The sequence below is a fragment of the Poromitra crassiceps genome (genome assembly GCF_964638095.1).
Source record: "Poromitra crassiceps genome assembly, chromosome: 22".
Lineage (NCBI taxonomy): Eukaryota > Metazoa > Chordata > Actinopteri > Beryciformes > Melamphaidae > Poromitra > Poromitra crassiceps.
The window spans coordinates 5,616,252-5,631,032 of NC_139647.1; the positions used below are offsets into that span (position 1 = coordinate 5,616,252).

At 42.2% G+C, this 14,781-nt stretch overlaps 1 protein-coding gene across 1 annotated transcript; it reads right to left on the minus strand.

Moving 5' to 3' along the window:
* Positions 1-1,252: 1,252 nt before the first annotated feature.
* Positions 1,253-14,414, minus strand: gclc (glutamate-cysteine ligase, catalytic subunit). The gene is made up of 16 exons (XM_083658054.1): positions 13,752-14,414; positions 12,425-12,537; positions 9,994-10,176; positions 9,685-9,798; positions 7,054-7,112; positions 6,712-6,848; positions 6,428-6,502; positions 5,938-6,054; positions 5,071-5,209; positions 4,858-4,970; positions 4,346-4,438; positions 4,146-4,250; positions 2,800-2,881; positions 2,592-2,710; positions 2,171-2,291; positions 1,253-2,054 (listed from the first exon to the last, which is right to left on the minus strand). The coding sequence occupies exons 1-16, from the start codon at positions 13,899-13,901 to the stop codon at positions 1,873-1,875; spliced, it is 1,902 nt and encodes a 633-aa protein (XP_083514180.1). The 5' UTR covers positions 13,902-14,414; the 3' UTR covers positions 1,253-1,872.
* Positions 14,415-14,781: the final 367 nt, after the last annotated feature.

Here is a 14,781-nt window from a genome sequence, read left to right on the forward strand (position 1 = left end):
ATTCTAGCTGTAGTTAGCATTATTTTTTGTTGAAAACTAAATTAAAGCACAATTTCATTTTTGCAATAAGCCTGTCCTATAGTAATAAACTCATCCTTTCAGTCTTTAGTTTTGTATGGTAGGATTCAGTTTGTGTGTGAACATGTTAGACGTTATACAGGGTTCCAGCACCCTCTTCAACCTCAAATTCAAGGACCCAACTACATGGCATCGTTTGAGACAAGGGTCAAGGTCAATTACTGTTACACCCACCCATGTCTATTTTCAAAAACTTTTAATGCCTTGATTTTTCAAATTCACAAACTTTAACTGGTTATATGTTTGTTGTAGTGTCTCCACAGGCCAGGCTGTAGCAGGCAACTTCATCATCTGCTCCAAGACAAGAGGACGAACTGAGGCCATGCTGCTCTTATCTAGGCATACTTCAGCACATTATGTAAATATGCGCTCCATTAGCGCCATCTAGTGGATGAAAACTCATGGCAGGACGAGTCGATATTGCTCAAATATTGCAGAACTTGTTTAAACTTTAAACAAGTTAAAGGATAGTTTGAAGAGGAAATATAATGTATTAAAGATAAACGGTGTCTGTGTGTGTGGGTCTATATTTTAAGAATTTAAAGATGATGGTTGATGGCAGGGCACACAGCAAGGCATCAAGCTTCAGCAGTGATGTTCTGTAGCTCAGTCTGCTCTGACCTCTGACCTGCTCTGTTTATTTTAAGGACTATGAACGAAACTTAAAGCTGCAACTATAAGTCGATTCATCTATTGACAGAAAATTAATTGCCAACTTTTTTTTAAATATAATCGATTAATCGTTTAGACAAATTTTTAAGAAATACTAAAATGATCTCGTTCCTGCTTCATAAATGTGAATATTTGCTGGTTTCTTTCATATTCAGTGACAGTAATCTCTCAATATCTTTGGGTTGGCCAGGACAAAATAAGACATTTGAGCCTTGAGGATGTCATCTTGGGCTTCTTGGGGAAAAAGTGATCGATAATTTTCACAATTTTGTGACATTTTATAGACCAAACTAAACAAATAATGGTTAGTTGCAGTTACATAACGGCACTAATCCCTGTCTGGCAGACAGCTCCCGGACCACACTCAGATGATGTCAACGTGCTGACTGGAGGCATTCCTCTGGGTGTGCCGACCAATCAAACAGCTGCAAACCTAGTAAGAGTCGTTGGGAGGCCAAACAGCGCTAGATATTTTGACCATAAAAAGGTGATCGCCCCTTCAAATAAAACCCCTTTCCATAATACAGAACATCTGATATAGCTGTCAGAAAACAGCTAGAAAAATCCAATGCTGTACACATTTATTTGAAGCAGCATCACATTGCAAACAATCGTTCAATCAATGTAACACTATGTTCAAGTTCCTACTAGTGTCAGCACAGCAAAGCAAAACACTTCTCTTAAGATGCAAAGATTCCTACCGAATTCCAAGAAAGCTCATATCCAGCCATTAAAATGCCCGTGTTAATGTTTTAAAAGAGTGGAAGTACAGTATTTACAGAACACAAGATTAAAAGCCAACTACTGTACAACTCTTAGCTACATTTACATCCTCACACAGATAGGCTTAATTTTTTTTTTACCCGAGAGAAAAATATATATACACATCTGCTTAACTATTACACAGCCGTTTGAATGTCTTCACCCTATTAAAATAATTTTGTGATCATAAAAATCTGATACAGGATATATACAACTTTGATGCAGACGTGTTTGTTTGCGATGCACACATGCCGTCCTGCATTCTCTTAGAACTCCACTGGTTTGGACCACTTTCATGCCCAGCCACATATTTGGTCTTTCTTTTCATGCTTTACGTTGACGTAGGATGACAGTGTTTTCTCATTTGAACTTATTGACGGGCTCTCCGATGAGCTCTGGGCATCGCTCTTCTCCTTTTGCAATCCGGTCGCACTTCTGGAGCAGGTCATAGTTGATCTTATCGGTTATGACGCTGTCCTGCTTATACTGGGGATGCTTTGCCACAAATTCCCTCATCCACTTGGCCATGGTCATCAGCTCGCCTGTTTCACATCAGCAAAAGAAGGAGTTATGTTTGTTATTTTAGTCACATAAGGAAAGTTCTGCTTATTGAGTCTTTTATCCCCCCGGCCTTAGTGCTTAGTCCTTAGTAAAATACCTGAGGCACGTTTCTTGATGAGCTTCAGGTAGTTCAGAATGGTGCACCTGGTGTCGACATCCACTTCCATATTTTCAAGGTAGCAGTTGAGGATCGGGATAAGCCCTTGAAAAACTCCCTCCTAGTGGTAAAATAATCCAATGAGTATTACTGGGCATTCAAACATGAAACGCGATTTCATGAATTTGCGTGGCGAGATTATATACAAAGTCAATGCGAACGCATGAGCAGACCATGGTCGGCACGAATGAAACAACATTTTGCAGCGATTTTCGTGGCTCGAGTTGAACATTTTCAACTTTGGCGAATAATTTGCACGGTCGAATTCGAGCAACTAATGCGATTGTCGCTCTTGGTGTGAAGGTACCTTTAGACGGCTTGAGAGAAGCAGAAAGTCATGAGTGTAAGACGGTATTTTGACCTTTCCATTGATGATGGTGTCGATGCTCATCAGCGTGTACTCCTCGTTGCCACAGTCTACACAGTCCATCTCCAAGCCGTTCTGAGCAGAAGCGGTGCTGTCAAGGCCCGGGTTGCAGCCTATGGGCCGAACATAATGAACACATCAGCTGATGCGATGAAAACACACTCCATACAAAACAACTGAACGCTTCATTTGTTTGACCCACCTTTGAAGATGTCCTTTCGGAAGTAAAACATTCCCTCCTGGACCGCGTTTCTTTTCTGCGCAACCTTCATGTTTTCATCAACCTAATGCAAGACAATGGTTTTGTATATGAGAACATTGCCAACAAAAACCATCCTGAAGTTCACCATTTGATGGTAAAAGGTCTCTGTTGTAACCAAGGGGGTAGCTCATAGTTCAGTTTGTGAAGCCAATGGGGGAAGTGTCTTAAAACTGCATTCTTTTGAATGGACTGCAGGGGGCAACTCCACTGGCTGCACGCAAAAAAAGTCAGATTGTATCAATGGGAAAATTACCTCTCAATTCTCACTTGATTTATGGCTGCAGCAAACACTTTCCTAATGAGTTTATGGTCTCAATCGCTAGTTTCAAGTGTTCTTCCGCACGATCATTTTGTAACAGACGATAAAAGCAGACTATGTTTTGGGGCGTGATTGACAGGTCACCTGTCCAGTGATCGGTCAGCTCGCTGATCACGGACCAATAGCAGGGCGCGCTGCAGCTCTTCTCGTCCAAATTCACATCATTTCTGGCTCCAAATAACCAAAATGGCGACGGTGAAAATGCTAACCCAGAGGCTTCAAAACGGGCAGTCCACAAACCAATGGGTGACGTCACGGTAGCTACGTCAATATTTATTCTACTGTCGATGGTCTCTAACATCACTCACAGCACACCACAAAGTCCACTATGTCTTTGTAACATTTTAATTTTTATTTATTTATTTAACCTTTATTTACCCAGGCAAGCAAGTAAGAACAATTTCTTATATACAAAAGCAGCCTGACAAAAAGCAAGGGCCTTTTGGGGGAAGGGGGTGGGAGGCTGAAATAAAAACAAGGTTATATAAATACAAGTAAAAACTTACAGTAGTAATAGGAGCAAACTATATACAAACACAGGCTACAATAACAATATGAGAGAGAGAGAGAGAGAGAGAGAGAGAGAGAGAGAGAGAGGAAGAGGAGGGGGTGAAGGGGCAGGGAAGGGAGAAGAGGAGGGACTATTATTTTATTTATTTATTTATTTATTTGCGGGGAGGGGGGGGCATTTAGCATTTTATTGATAGGACAGTAGGCAGACAGGAAAGGTGGGGAGAGAGAGAGGGGATGACATGAGGCAAAGGACCACAGGTCTGATTCAAAACCGGGCCGGCCGTGCAAAGGACAAAGCCTTTGTGGTACGCGCTCTACCAGGTGAGACACCGGGATACACTGTCTTTGTAACATTTAAATTAACATTAAATTAACATTTAACAATTAACATTTAACAATTAACATTTAACAATTAACATTTAAATTAAATGCATGCCATGCCATGTGTTTTCACCTTTGACAAGGGGATCAGGAAGTCCAGTTTATAGGACAGGATCACTCTGGTGAGCAGGACAACAAAGACCACGTATGCAGAGTTTTCAAAATCCGTCAGTTGCACCTGGAACGAAAGAGGAAGTTTAGGAAAAATAAAAGACATATAGACCCAGAGCGTAACCAATAGTCTAATAAAGTGATGGTGCAGTTGGTGATTACCTCCATGGGGCGGAACTCAACTCTCCAGCCAATATCGGAGTTTGGAGGCGGAGGTTTGAACCTCATCGTCTGCCAGTTGGTTGACTGGAGGTTCTGCAGGAAAATTATATAATGTAATCAGGGTTCTCACACCTTTACATCAAATTCAATGACTTTCCATGTCCAATTCCCTCAAATTCAAGAACCCGTCATGGCATCGTTTGACACAATTGAGAGATGAAGGTTCATTATTGTTATAATGAGATTTTTTATAATGAGAACTAGCAGGATTTAGAGCCTTGAATGTGTGAACATTTCTCAACTGTGCTGTGTCACATTTTAAGTAAAAAAAATATATATGAAAAAGAACGTCAATGACCCATGTCTATTTAAGCCAATTTTCAAAAACTTTGAGGCCTTGGTTTTATTTCTCAAATTTCTCAGATTTCAAGGACCCGAGGGCACCTGGATGATGCCTCTGTGGAAGTGGGCAGCCTTGTTCCTATTTGCTCAGTAAAGATGGACACTCTTACCTCAAAGTGGTCCGACTCATTTTCGTCATCCAGATGGATTTTCTCCTCAAAGACTGAGAGTGGATCTCGGATGAAGAGGTGGGCTATGTGTTGGGCCAGCAACTTGTCGATCCCTAGAAACAGAGTGCTGCCTATTAATTTTTAAATCTCTTATTTTTTTGACTGATGGTTCTGTCCGTTTTCACTGTTATAGTTATTTCCAAATGACAATACCTGCACCCAGAAGCTGCTTGTTGATCTCCTCATCTATTGTCAAATCAATGTCATTGTACTTCTCACCACAGTGAGATAGGTAGCTGTCAATCGAATCATATCTTGACTTAAAGATTCGGTATTTGTCATTTTTCAAAGGCTGCAAAGGGAAAAGACATTTTCACTGAAAGGATTACTCTTTTTTCTTTTTACTGTAGTAGCACTTTAGTTTTTTAATGATTTATTATTTATTTCTGGTCTCTGATTAAATTAATAAATTTAATAATTTACAGGTAACTTAAAATAAAAATTAACATAAAGTTTTGACCTGTCGCTTGTATGACGCTGACCTCATAACAAATGCAAATAGGTAAAAAAAAAAAAAAAAAAAAAAATCTGACAATTTCAAGCAAAGTGCATTTTGTAATAAAAGCATATAATTTGGTACATTTATAGCCAAGGGCATAAATATATAATAATAATAATGAGCGATCAATTTTTTTGACTGGTATCAATATTGTAACTGCAATAAAGTTGCATAGACTAGTCTGATATGGATGCTCTCATGTCAAGTCATACATTTTTTATGATGCAAAATTCTAATTTGGAACTTAAAAATTGCTCAGAAGCTTCCTTCTATCTCACAATTCAAAATTACCACCATTGTTTTCTAGATGGCGACCATGGCCACTGGCCAGCATAAAAATGGTAATTCCAATAAAATAACAGACTAGTCCAATAAGCTCAATAACTATTGTATTTGTATTATGTATTGTATTAATGGTTGTTGTGGTTGTTTTCAAGCTGGTCCTGCTTCAGTAAAGGCAGTCCACGTGCTCACCTGCAGGCCCCTCCCCTCTCTTCAGTAAAGGCGGTCCATGTGCTCACCTGCAGGCCCCTCTCCTCTGCCGTCCTGTCGTCCACCGAGGCAGAAATCACTCCCCAGCGACAATCAATATCTGACACATATCCTCGGTAGAAGGGCGCGGCTGCACTCAAAGCCATCTGGAAACAACAACATTTCATAACACACAGTTTTTAGAAAAAACGTTACGCATTAGTGTGAAAACATGCCGAGTTCAAGTAAATACTGATTAACTAACTGGATAAAAGCCCTGCCAAAAAAGGGTAATCCTAAATAGACCCTTTTCACGGGGGCCATTTTGTGTCAAAAAGGCAGGGTAAACACAGGTGCAAGCAAAACACTAATGAAGATTTCCAAATTCCAATCATGGAAGTTGGAAACCCTCATTAGTGTTTTGCTTGCACCTGTGTTTACCCTGCCTTTTTGACACAAAATGGCCCCCGTGAGAAGGGTCTATTAGCACAATAGAAAACGTTTTCAAACAACGAGCCCACCCTCTGCTTATCTACTCACCACTATAGGGCAGAATGTTGCTAGTTGGTCGTAAAGGTACCTTGCCTCGTCAATGCTGCAAGCCTGGAATGTCACCTGCAGAAGCATCATAAAAAAAGGGGGTTGAAGTACATTTAAAAATCACTTATTAGGATTATAAAGTTGCAAATCACAACAACTGAAAACAGCCGGTTATATTGTAACCACCATCTCATTCACAACACCAGGAGCCATTCAAGGTGACGGGGAGACAAACGTGTCTCCCAGCGTTTTCTGCGTTGCCACAGCGGCCGCTCGATGCTCACCTGAAGGCAGCAGTTGCCCATGCCAAAGCCCATGGCGTCCATGTAGATGTGGTCCGGAAGCGCCGCCCGGGCGCCTTCGCCATCGTCCTCGGGAAACATCTCCACAAATGGAGATGGAGTGCACTTGTCTTTGAAGACTGAAATATATAAAACAGAATATATTCATAACGCTTGTTTGCAACTGCTTGGATCATTCAATTTAAGAGGCTAATGAAATGCATTTAACTTCAAACTCAGCCTTCAGCACTAAAGTTAGAGCAGGCTCTGTGCACACGTTATGCAGTTATTAAACATTTATGAAATATAACTGAGTCAACTGACAGTGAAATATGGAAAACTTACTTGGCACATTGATCACCACTTTCTCTCCTCTTCTGTGACGGATATTTCTGGTAAGGGTGCTGAAAAAGCAAATTCATGCACACCAGCGCACACACACACAGACACACAAGCGCACACACACACAGACACACACACACAGACACACATACGCACACACACGCACGCACGCACGCACGCACGCACACGCACACACACACACACACACACACACACACACACACACACATCGTAAAAAAAAATTATCCAATGAGTAAGCAAGCCACCCTCTAGATCAGAGGTTTTCAAAGTGGGAGGCGGGCCTCCCCAGGGGGGCTCCAGGCAGTTTCAGGGGAGGCTCAGTGAATGGACGTGAAAAAATATGACATTAGTTATCAAAAGGAGATCACATAGAATAGTGTAAATGTGTATTATTTGGTTAAAGATGGCGTCATCAAAGCAGACTAGAGCCAACAGTGTTGGACACACTGAGTGTGTCTGAGGCTTAAATCATTGTAAATGTAAATTTGATTGATTGATTGATCAAACCTTCACTACAGACAATGACACCTCTTTCTACACACAATAAACGATCGCCTACTTATCATTTGTAGATCTAATAGCCGTCTCTGCTTGTCATGACCAAAGGTGCCAATAATTCTGCAGTGCATTGTATATCGTCGCTGTTGGGGCGAAAACTCGAATCTCCAAAACAGCAACTTTTCAGGAAGTGAAAAAAAAACCTGTGTGCTCTTAAAATACTGAACACCACGTCGTCAAAGTTGGCACATGTCTTCATTATAGTCTGTTTCCCGCTGGATGCATCATTACATTATTAATATCTTACTTGAATAAGATGAAATTATGTTGTTTATGTTATCAGTCCAAGTTGGAGGCACTCTCTCTCGGCCGAGAGGCCGCGCATGGCCGACTCCCTTCTGGAGCGCGCGGTGGTCGAAAGAGGGGCTCTATCGTGGGGATGAGAAGAATCTGGCTAACATAAACATTATTCTCGTCAGAAACCACTTCAATTTGCATAGTTTAAACATGTTTGCAGCCTAGGGAAAACATTTTATTGATCTATTTATGTCAGAGGAAGGCAGGATTAAACAAAACAATATCAGAAATACACAGCACGTCCGCCCGTGTCTATTTTCCGGGTATAGTGTGCTGCCTGGGGGGGGTACAGAAAGGAGGTAGGGGAGGAATCTCGAGGTTTGAGTGACAGATTGAGGGCGAATGGTGTTACGAGAATTACTCACAAGATCGTTTTTAATGCTTTTCCATTGGTTAAATTTGGTAAAAACCCACACATAGACGTGAAGGGTGACCAGTGGCATTGATTTATGGCAAAAAATAAAAATATGAAAAAATTGGTCCCGCCCCGACAGCAACGATATCATTATCTCTGTTGGACAGTTAGTGGTGAATCAGTCGTTTTGAAGAGCATTTTAGTGAGGCAAACATCCAAGCATGTTTCATAAGCCCCTTTCAGACATGCCCTGGAACTCTGGAGTTATGTAGAGGCCACCCGGGTGGCGGTGTTACGTATGAACACATTTTGGTGAGTTATGCGCGCTCCTTTGACCCGCCCCTGATACTAGACAGCGGGGTAAGCGAGTGTGAGGAGGCGGGGGGGGGGGGGGGGGGGGGGGGGGGCAGAGAGACCGGCATGACAGATTATTATCATTATATAAATATAGTCGATGTAAATGAGCGCGTGAGCAAACATCGCGCAGATTCAGTTTTTCCAAATGAAGCTGGAGCTGCTCCGTGCGTCAGCCAACGGGCTACGTGTTGCTTGATTGAAATGCTCACATTTTTGGACGCGAGGGTCATCCTGCTTCCCAGTGTTGGACATCGCTAGGTAGGATATCTGGATCTGGTTGCGTTCTTGCCTTTGATTTCAGGTTTATACAGGGCGTTTGTGAACGATTCAACGTGCAGAACTGCAATGTCTATGTCGACACCGAATTCAAGCAGTGTCAAGTCCGTCAGTATAAAACAGAAAGTTCCGGGTAACAACCTTCACAATAACGGCAATTAAATAAAGTAAATGCACGTCTAACGTTTTTTGTGGTGGTGATCCGAAAGATACAGAACAGAGATCAACTGGAGGAATAACCGGTGCCTTCGAAAACTCCATTTTAACCATGGGTGACTGTTCTGTTTTTTGTTTACCAAGTAATAAATTATTGTTTTATTTTGAAGGTAAAAATGCCTAGCTTCCTGTATTCTGTATATTTCTAGCAGGCTTGATGCAACTTTAGGACTGAACTTTAGCCACAAGAGTGAAACAGATGGTTGCATTACAGAATAAAAACACAATAAAGCCTTATAAAAAGACCTGTTTTCTTTGCAGCACTTGAGACTTGAGGAAATCGATGCATCTGGGCATGAGTTGTAGGGTCGTTTAATAAATTACTAACGTTATGCAAACGATTATACGCGCGAACGTTTAGCGGGCAGTTATCGCCCATTGTGTATTTTTATTAGCAACTTGTTATCAGACACTGCATGTCGTGATCGTTGGTTGAGTGTCAGTGCGATTCACTTTGTGCCATTAAGGCTATCGCCTATATGCTCAGACTGCTGTCTTCCGAGTGGAGCCGTGTGGTCAGTTTTCACAACGGCCCATTGTGTCGTCTTGCCCACCTGAATCTGGGGTGTCTGTTGATCGCTTCATCTGGGAAAAACAGTGACCTGGACACGCCCGCCTCAACAGGGGTGGGCCGGTGCTCCGGTTGGGTGAAGCCTGGGCAACCTAGCCTGGACCAAGAATGAGGACAAACATTTTGCTGTCATGTGCAATCAGATACTATTCCCTCTTGACTCCATTGACTCCCTACAGGTTCTCCCTATGTTGAGAACACAAAGCAAGGCATGATGCTACACAAGTGTCAACGTTGAGTCTCATCTGGCATTTCTAGCACCAACCAAAATGGCAGATGGCAAGCAGCCTACCGTGGGAAGGAGGTGATGGTGAGGAGGGTTTCCTTCTCATTCAGGACCGAGGAGGCCTCTCTTCTTCTCTTGCCCATGTTGCCCTCCACAGTGTTGAACTCCGACATGGTGAAACCATACGGCTGTCCTGGAGTTCCTTCAATCATGTAGCTGCCGTACTCTGGTCTCCAAAGGGTGGGATGGCTGCACACGAAAGACACAAAGCATTGTGGAAAACATTGAGATTCAACTTTGTTCGAGGCATTTATACAAAATAGAAACATAGTTAGTCAAATCATTTAGATTTGCTGTATTTGATTTGCTGATAATAAGCTTAATTAGGACCAATAATGGCCGCATTCAAGTTCAACCCTGGCTTCTGATTGGTTAAGATGCATCAGATGCTGCATGTGCTAGATAGTTTGACCCAGAGCCATGTAGATAGAAGAGTCCTGACATCTCCATTCACTCCAATGGACCAGTTTTTTACTCTCAAGAGTTCCAGGAAGTAAGGCTCTGGATTAAGCAGCACTGTCGAGTTGCAGCAAAATAGACAGTTTGTGTTGTACCCTGAAAGGGTTTTCCCCCCCTTGAATCAAATTGTACATTATCAGCTTTATTTTAGCATGCAAAAGTAGCGCGAGACCCATTCCTGGCTGTTCATTGGCTAATGAGTCTTGCATTTTGGTCCTCCGCTGAAGCCACTCTCTCTCTAGAGGACACTAGTTTGACCGTGTTGGCCATGGACATGCTTATTGTTCTTGCCGTGCACAATACTGATCATGCTTGTCTAATATGTTTTTAGTTCAGTAAATGGTTGAAATGAAGAACATGGACTCCGGAGTTTTAGTGAAGCAGGCGTCAACTGCATGCTTGGACTCTACAGCTTAAGTGGGCAATGGGCATTTTCAAGAAACAGTCGGCAAGAAACCAGGCTGTCAACAAAGGGTCAGAGTCTCAGAACCTCTTATCACAACGACCTTCCCAATTAAATAAACACACTGCCTATTGCTTTGTCTCCCTTTATCAGACGTCAGCCATTAACTTGACAGGGGCGAGAATTCACTCAACGTATTTGCGCTTCGGGGGCGAGAACGAAGTGAGCGTATTTGCGCTTCGGGGCGAGAATGAACTGAAGGTATTTGTGCTTCAGGGCGACAGGGCTGTGCGACAGAGGGGCAGTAATGCGTTGGTATTTTACCCCGGGTGAGAGTGGGCTCCACAGATTTAGAGTGACGTCACGCGCAGCTAGCAAACATAACAGCAACGGGCTTCTTGTGCAAACACATTCACAGCCTGCACACCATTCACACAGCCTGCACAACATTGTGATTACTTTTTCTTTCTGCATGGTTTCCCTGTTCCCCCTTCTTCTGCAAAGGATGTTTTGTAACAGGTCCAACTGCTTACAAAAAAAAAAAAAAAAAAAAAAAAAACCCACACAAGTCTCCTACAACCCTGTCAGAGACAGCCAAACACTGAGACAAAATCTAATTTGACTAAGGATTTATGAGCTAACCAAGATTCATTGCTTTAACTATATTAATAGCATGTGCCTTAACCCATTGATACCTGATGCAGGATTTGTGTGTATATCCCTCATTTGTGTGTGTATCCCTTTAAGACCGCGAACCGCGTGACGTGGTTCGCGGTCTTAAAGGGATACACACACAAATGCTGCATCAGGTATCAATGGGTTAACATAAAGAAAGTCTGTGTTACTAAATCTAATCATAATGATTTCAAAATGTCATCCAGATTGAAGTGAATGCCACAGGTTTTTGGGGGAACAGTTGTTGAAATAGACTATTTCAAGAAATATCATAGCAATGTGAGGGAGCAGACATGTTTGTGGGATGCTTTGTGTAGTCGTGTGTGTGTGTGTGTGTGTGTGTGTGTGTGTGTGTGTGTGTGTGTGTGTGTGTGTGTGTGTGTGTGTGTGTGTGTGTATTCTCACCGCTATTTGTATGTCATAAATTATATGAGGGTTTCCTGCCTCAACAGTAATAATGAGTGTGTGAGTCATTTGACTACATGCTTAATAAGCATGTAAGTACATGAAAAGGTTTCCTGGGGCGCTAGACATCAATACGCGTGGTGTGTTAGTTCCTCCTTCGGTAAATACTAGACTGGAAGGCAAACCCTCCGGCATGAATACTCCACTTTGTTAAATCCATTCAATTCCATTTAATACTATTATGTCAATGGTCCAAGACAGTCCAATCAATATGTGTGACTATGAACAGCTCAATCCCAAAGACAGAAACCAGAAAACTATTGACTTGAACAGGTGATGCGATAAAGATGTCAAATCTGCATCTGCTCGACAACAGCGAATAAAGGAATAAAGCTAAACGTCGGCATAAGCATAAATAAACAGTGCACATAGACCCAGTTCTAATGTGTCGGTAAGATATTTCGCTGAACTTGCAGACGTTTGAAGCTTACGTACTTGGGGTTTGTGTTTTCGCCTTTGTCTTGAAGAGTTTCCAGAACCTCTCCTCCATTCAGGACGAGGCGAACCTTCTCGTTCTTCTCGTCCATTTCGATTAACATGTACTCCACCTAGAAGAAAGTCATGAGAAAACAACGGGACACGTTAACAATCCACAGTCGCAGTCACAGTCTATGTGCTGTGCAGCCATTTCTTTACCCACGTTAATTACATACGTAATGAGTGGATTTTCAGGTATGCAAGTAAGGTCTTGTTTTGCCTATAGGCAAAGTATTCCATAGGTGTCTAAAGGCCAAGAGTGACAGCATAGCCTACAGCAGAAAGCGCCATGTTCAAGGTGGAACCGGGACATCCATCACATCACTTCCAATTCATCTTGACTTTGACTGTGCTACCCTGTAATCCCCTGTCTGAACGAGGGATTAATATCTAGAACAACAACATTCCACATTCTTAGAAATCAAAACATTTCGTTCCGACTGAAGCACGCTGCCGATTTATGAGATTTGAAAAATAGAAAAGCGGCATTACTGGTATGCAGCTTACGGAAGACTTATGAACAAAATCACCCAGAGGCAACAACCAAGCCAATTTACATAGTCAACATACTTGACAAATTATGCGTACAATGTTGATGTGTATGTTGAATCCAGAGGGCTTATTCGTATTAAAGACATAGTAACTTACAGCCCGACTACACGATTGCCACTATTAATTCAGCATGAAAGATTTATAATCCATCTTTTATAAAGATACTGTCTGGTATCTGTTGAATAAGCGTTAGTAATTATTCATAGTTATACAGTTAAATATGAGCAATTGCTTCTTTCTACTCCGTCAGATTCTTAACTTATTATTAAACATTGTGTCTCTAATGAGTATTCAAAACTGACACAAGTCAGTCATCATTAGTCATATCCTAAATCTATTGCAACTCGGAAAAAAAAAGGAAAAAAAGGCGTGACCAATATCTGGTTAACCAAAGTTCAAGTGAACTGGTGTTTATCGAAAATATATTGAAGCCTAATTATGATTATGGACATAGCCTAATCTAGTGGTTATAAAAACATGACAAAAATAGGATTTAGACTAACTTGCAAAGAAATTATATTCAAAAGTAGTTAACAATATTTAAAAAAAAAAACAGTTAAATGACGTAAAACAATATGTTATTGACGTCAGTGAATTTCATAATTTTCTTCATTACCCTAATATGCTTGATTATTGCATCATGTAACAGCAGGCAGACCCATGCAGTCAGATCACACATTGACTGTCCAGAAAGCAGCAGAGCATTTCAGACGTTTTAAAAGCCCTTTCTTACCTCATCGCCCCATTTCAACACATCTCTCTGACGATCCTTCACCTTGTTGTAGATGTTGAGGAACTGGAGGATGCCATGCTTTCTGATGTGGTCAGCATACTTCTTGGTTTCTTCCCAGTTGAGCGGGGAGCCTTGTGACAGTAAACCCATGGCAGTGAGTGCAACACACAGCGCTGTTCACTGACGGCTCGGTGTTTGCAGGCTGGCTGCTTTAATAGAACTTGCTTGCTGAGCGTTAGCTAGCTAAGCTAGTTGGCAGTACTCAAACGGAGCTAGCATCCAGTCTCGGTGCAAATAAACGGCAGAGGCTGCGTCCTTTGGGGTGCTGCTGTCAGAAAGTACACACACACACACACAGGCCAAGTCCAGGGTGTGTGGGACGTTGTTACGCGGCGTGCCTGGCTGGTAACGCTAGCTGGCCGTACAGAAAAGGGCCCTTGAACATCACTTGCTAATGTCTGGTTAGCAAAGATACACCGGCTACTGCAGAAAAGACTCTTCTTCAGTCCCGAGTCCGACAAGCCTTTCTTTGTAAAAGACCCGAATCAACCGCCAGTAACTTGTTAGTTCCGTGATGGAGAGACTGTTTAGGTCGTCGTTAGCAAACTGTACAGTTTGGCAGAGTTGAGATGTGTGTAACCTAACAGGCTGAGCTCTCCGGCTCTCTCTACACACTAGTACTACACTGTCTGGCTGCCTGCCTGCCTGCCTGTGTGGGACACTGTACACACGTGATGATGTCAGGCGGAGTGACGTCACCTATGACTCAGCAGTCTTCTCCGCTCCGCTCCTCCTACAGGCAAAGGACGTGCAGGTAGTGCTGCTGCCTTCAAGTGCTCCAGAAAGCAGAGGAATTAAGACCGGACCATTCATGAACAGTCCAGCTTCAGTAGCCTATGTGTGGTAGGATTGCTGAAGTGGAGATTTTCGATGATACACAGAGATTTGATGGTAAAAGTGATAGTAAAAGTGACCTAGCCTATTACTAAAACAGCAAAAGCCCGATGCGTTTTTTCCTCCTTCCATCTTT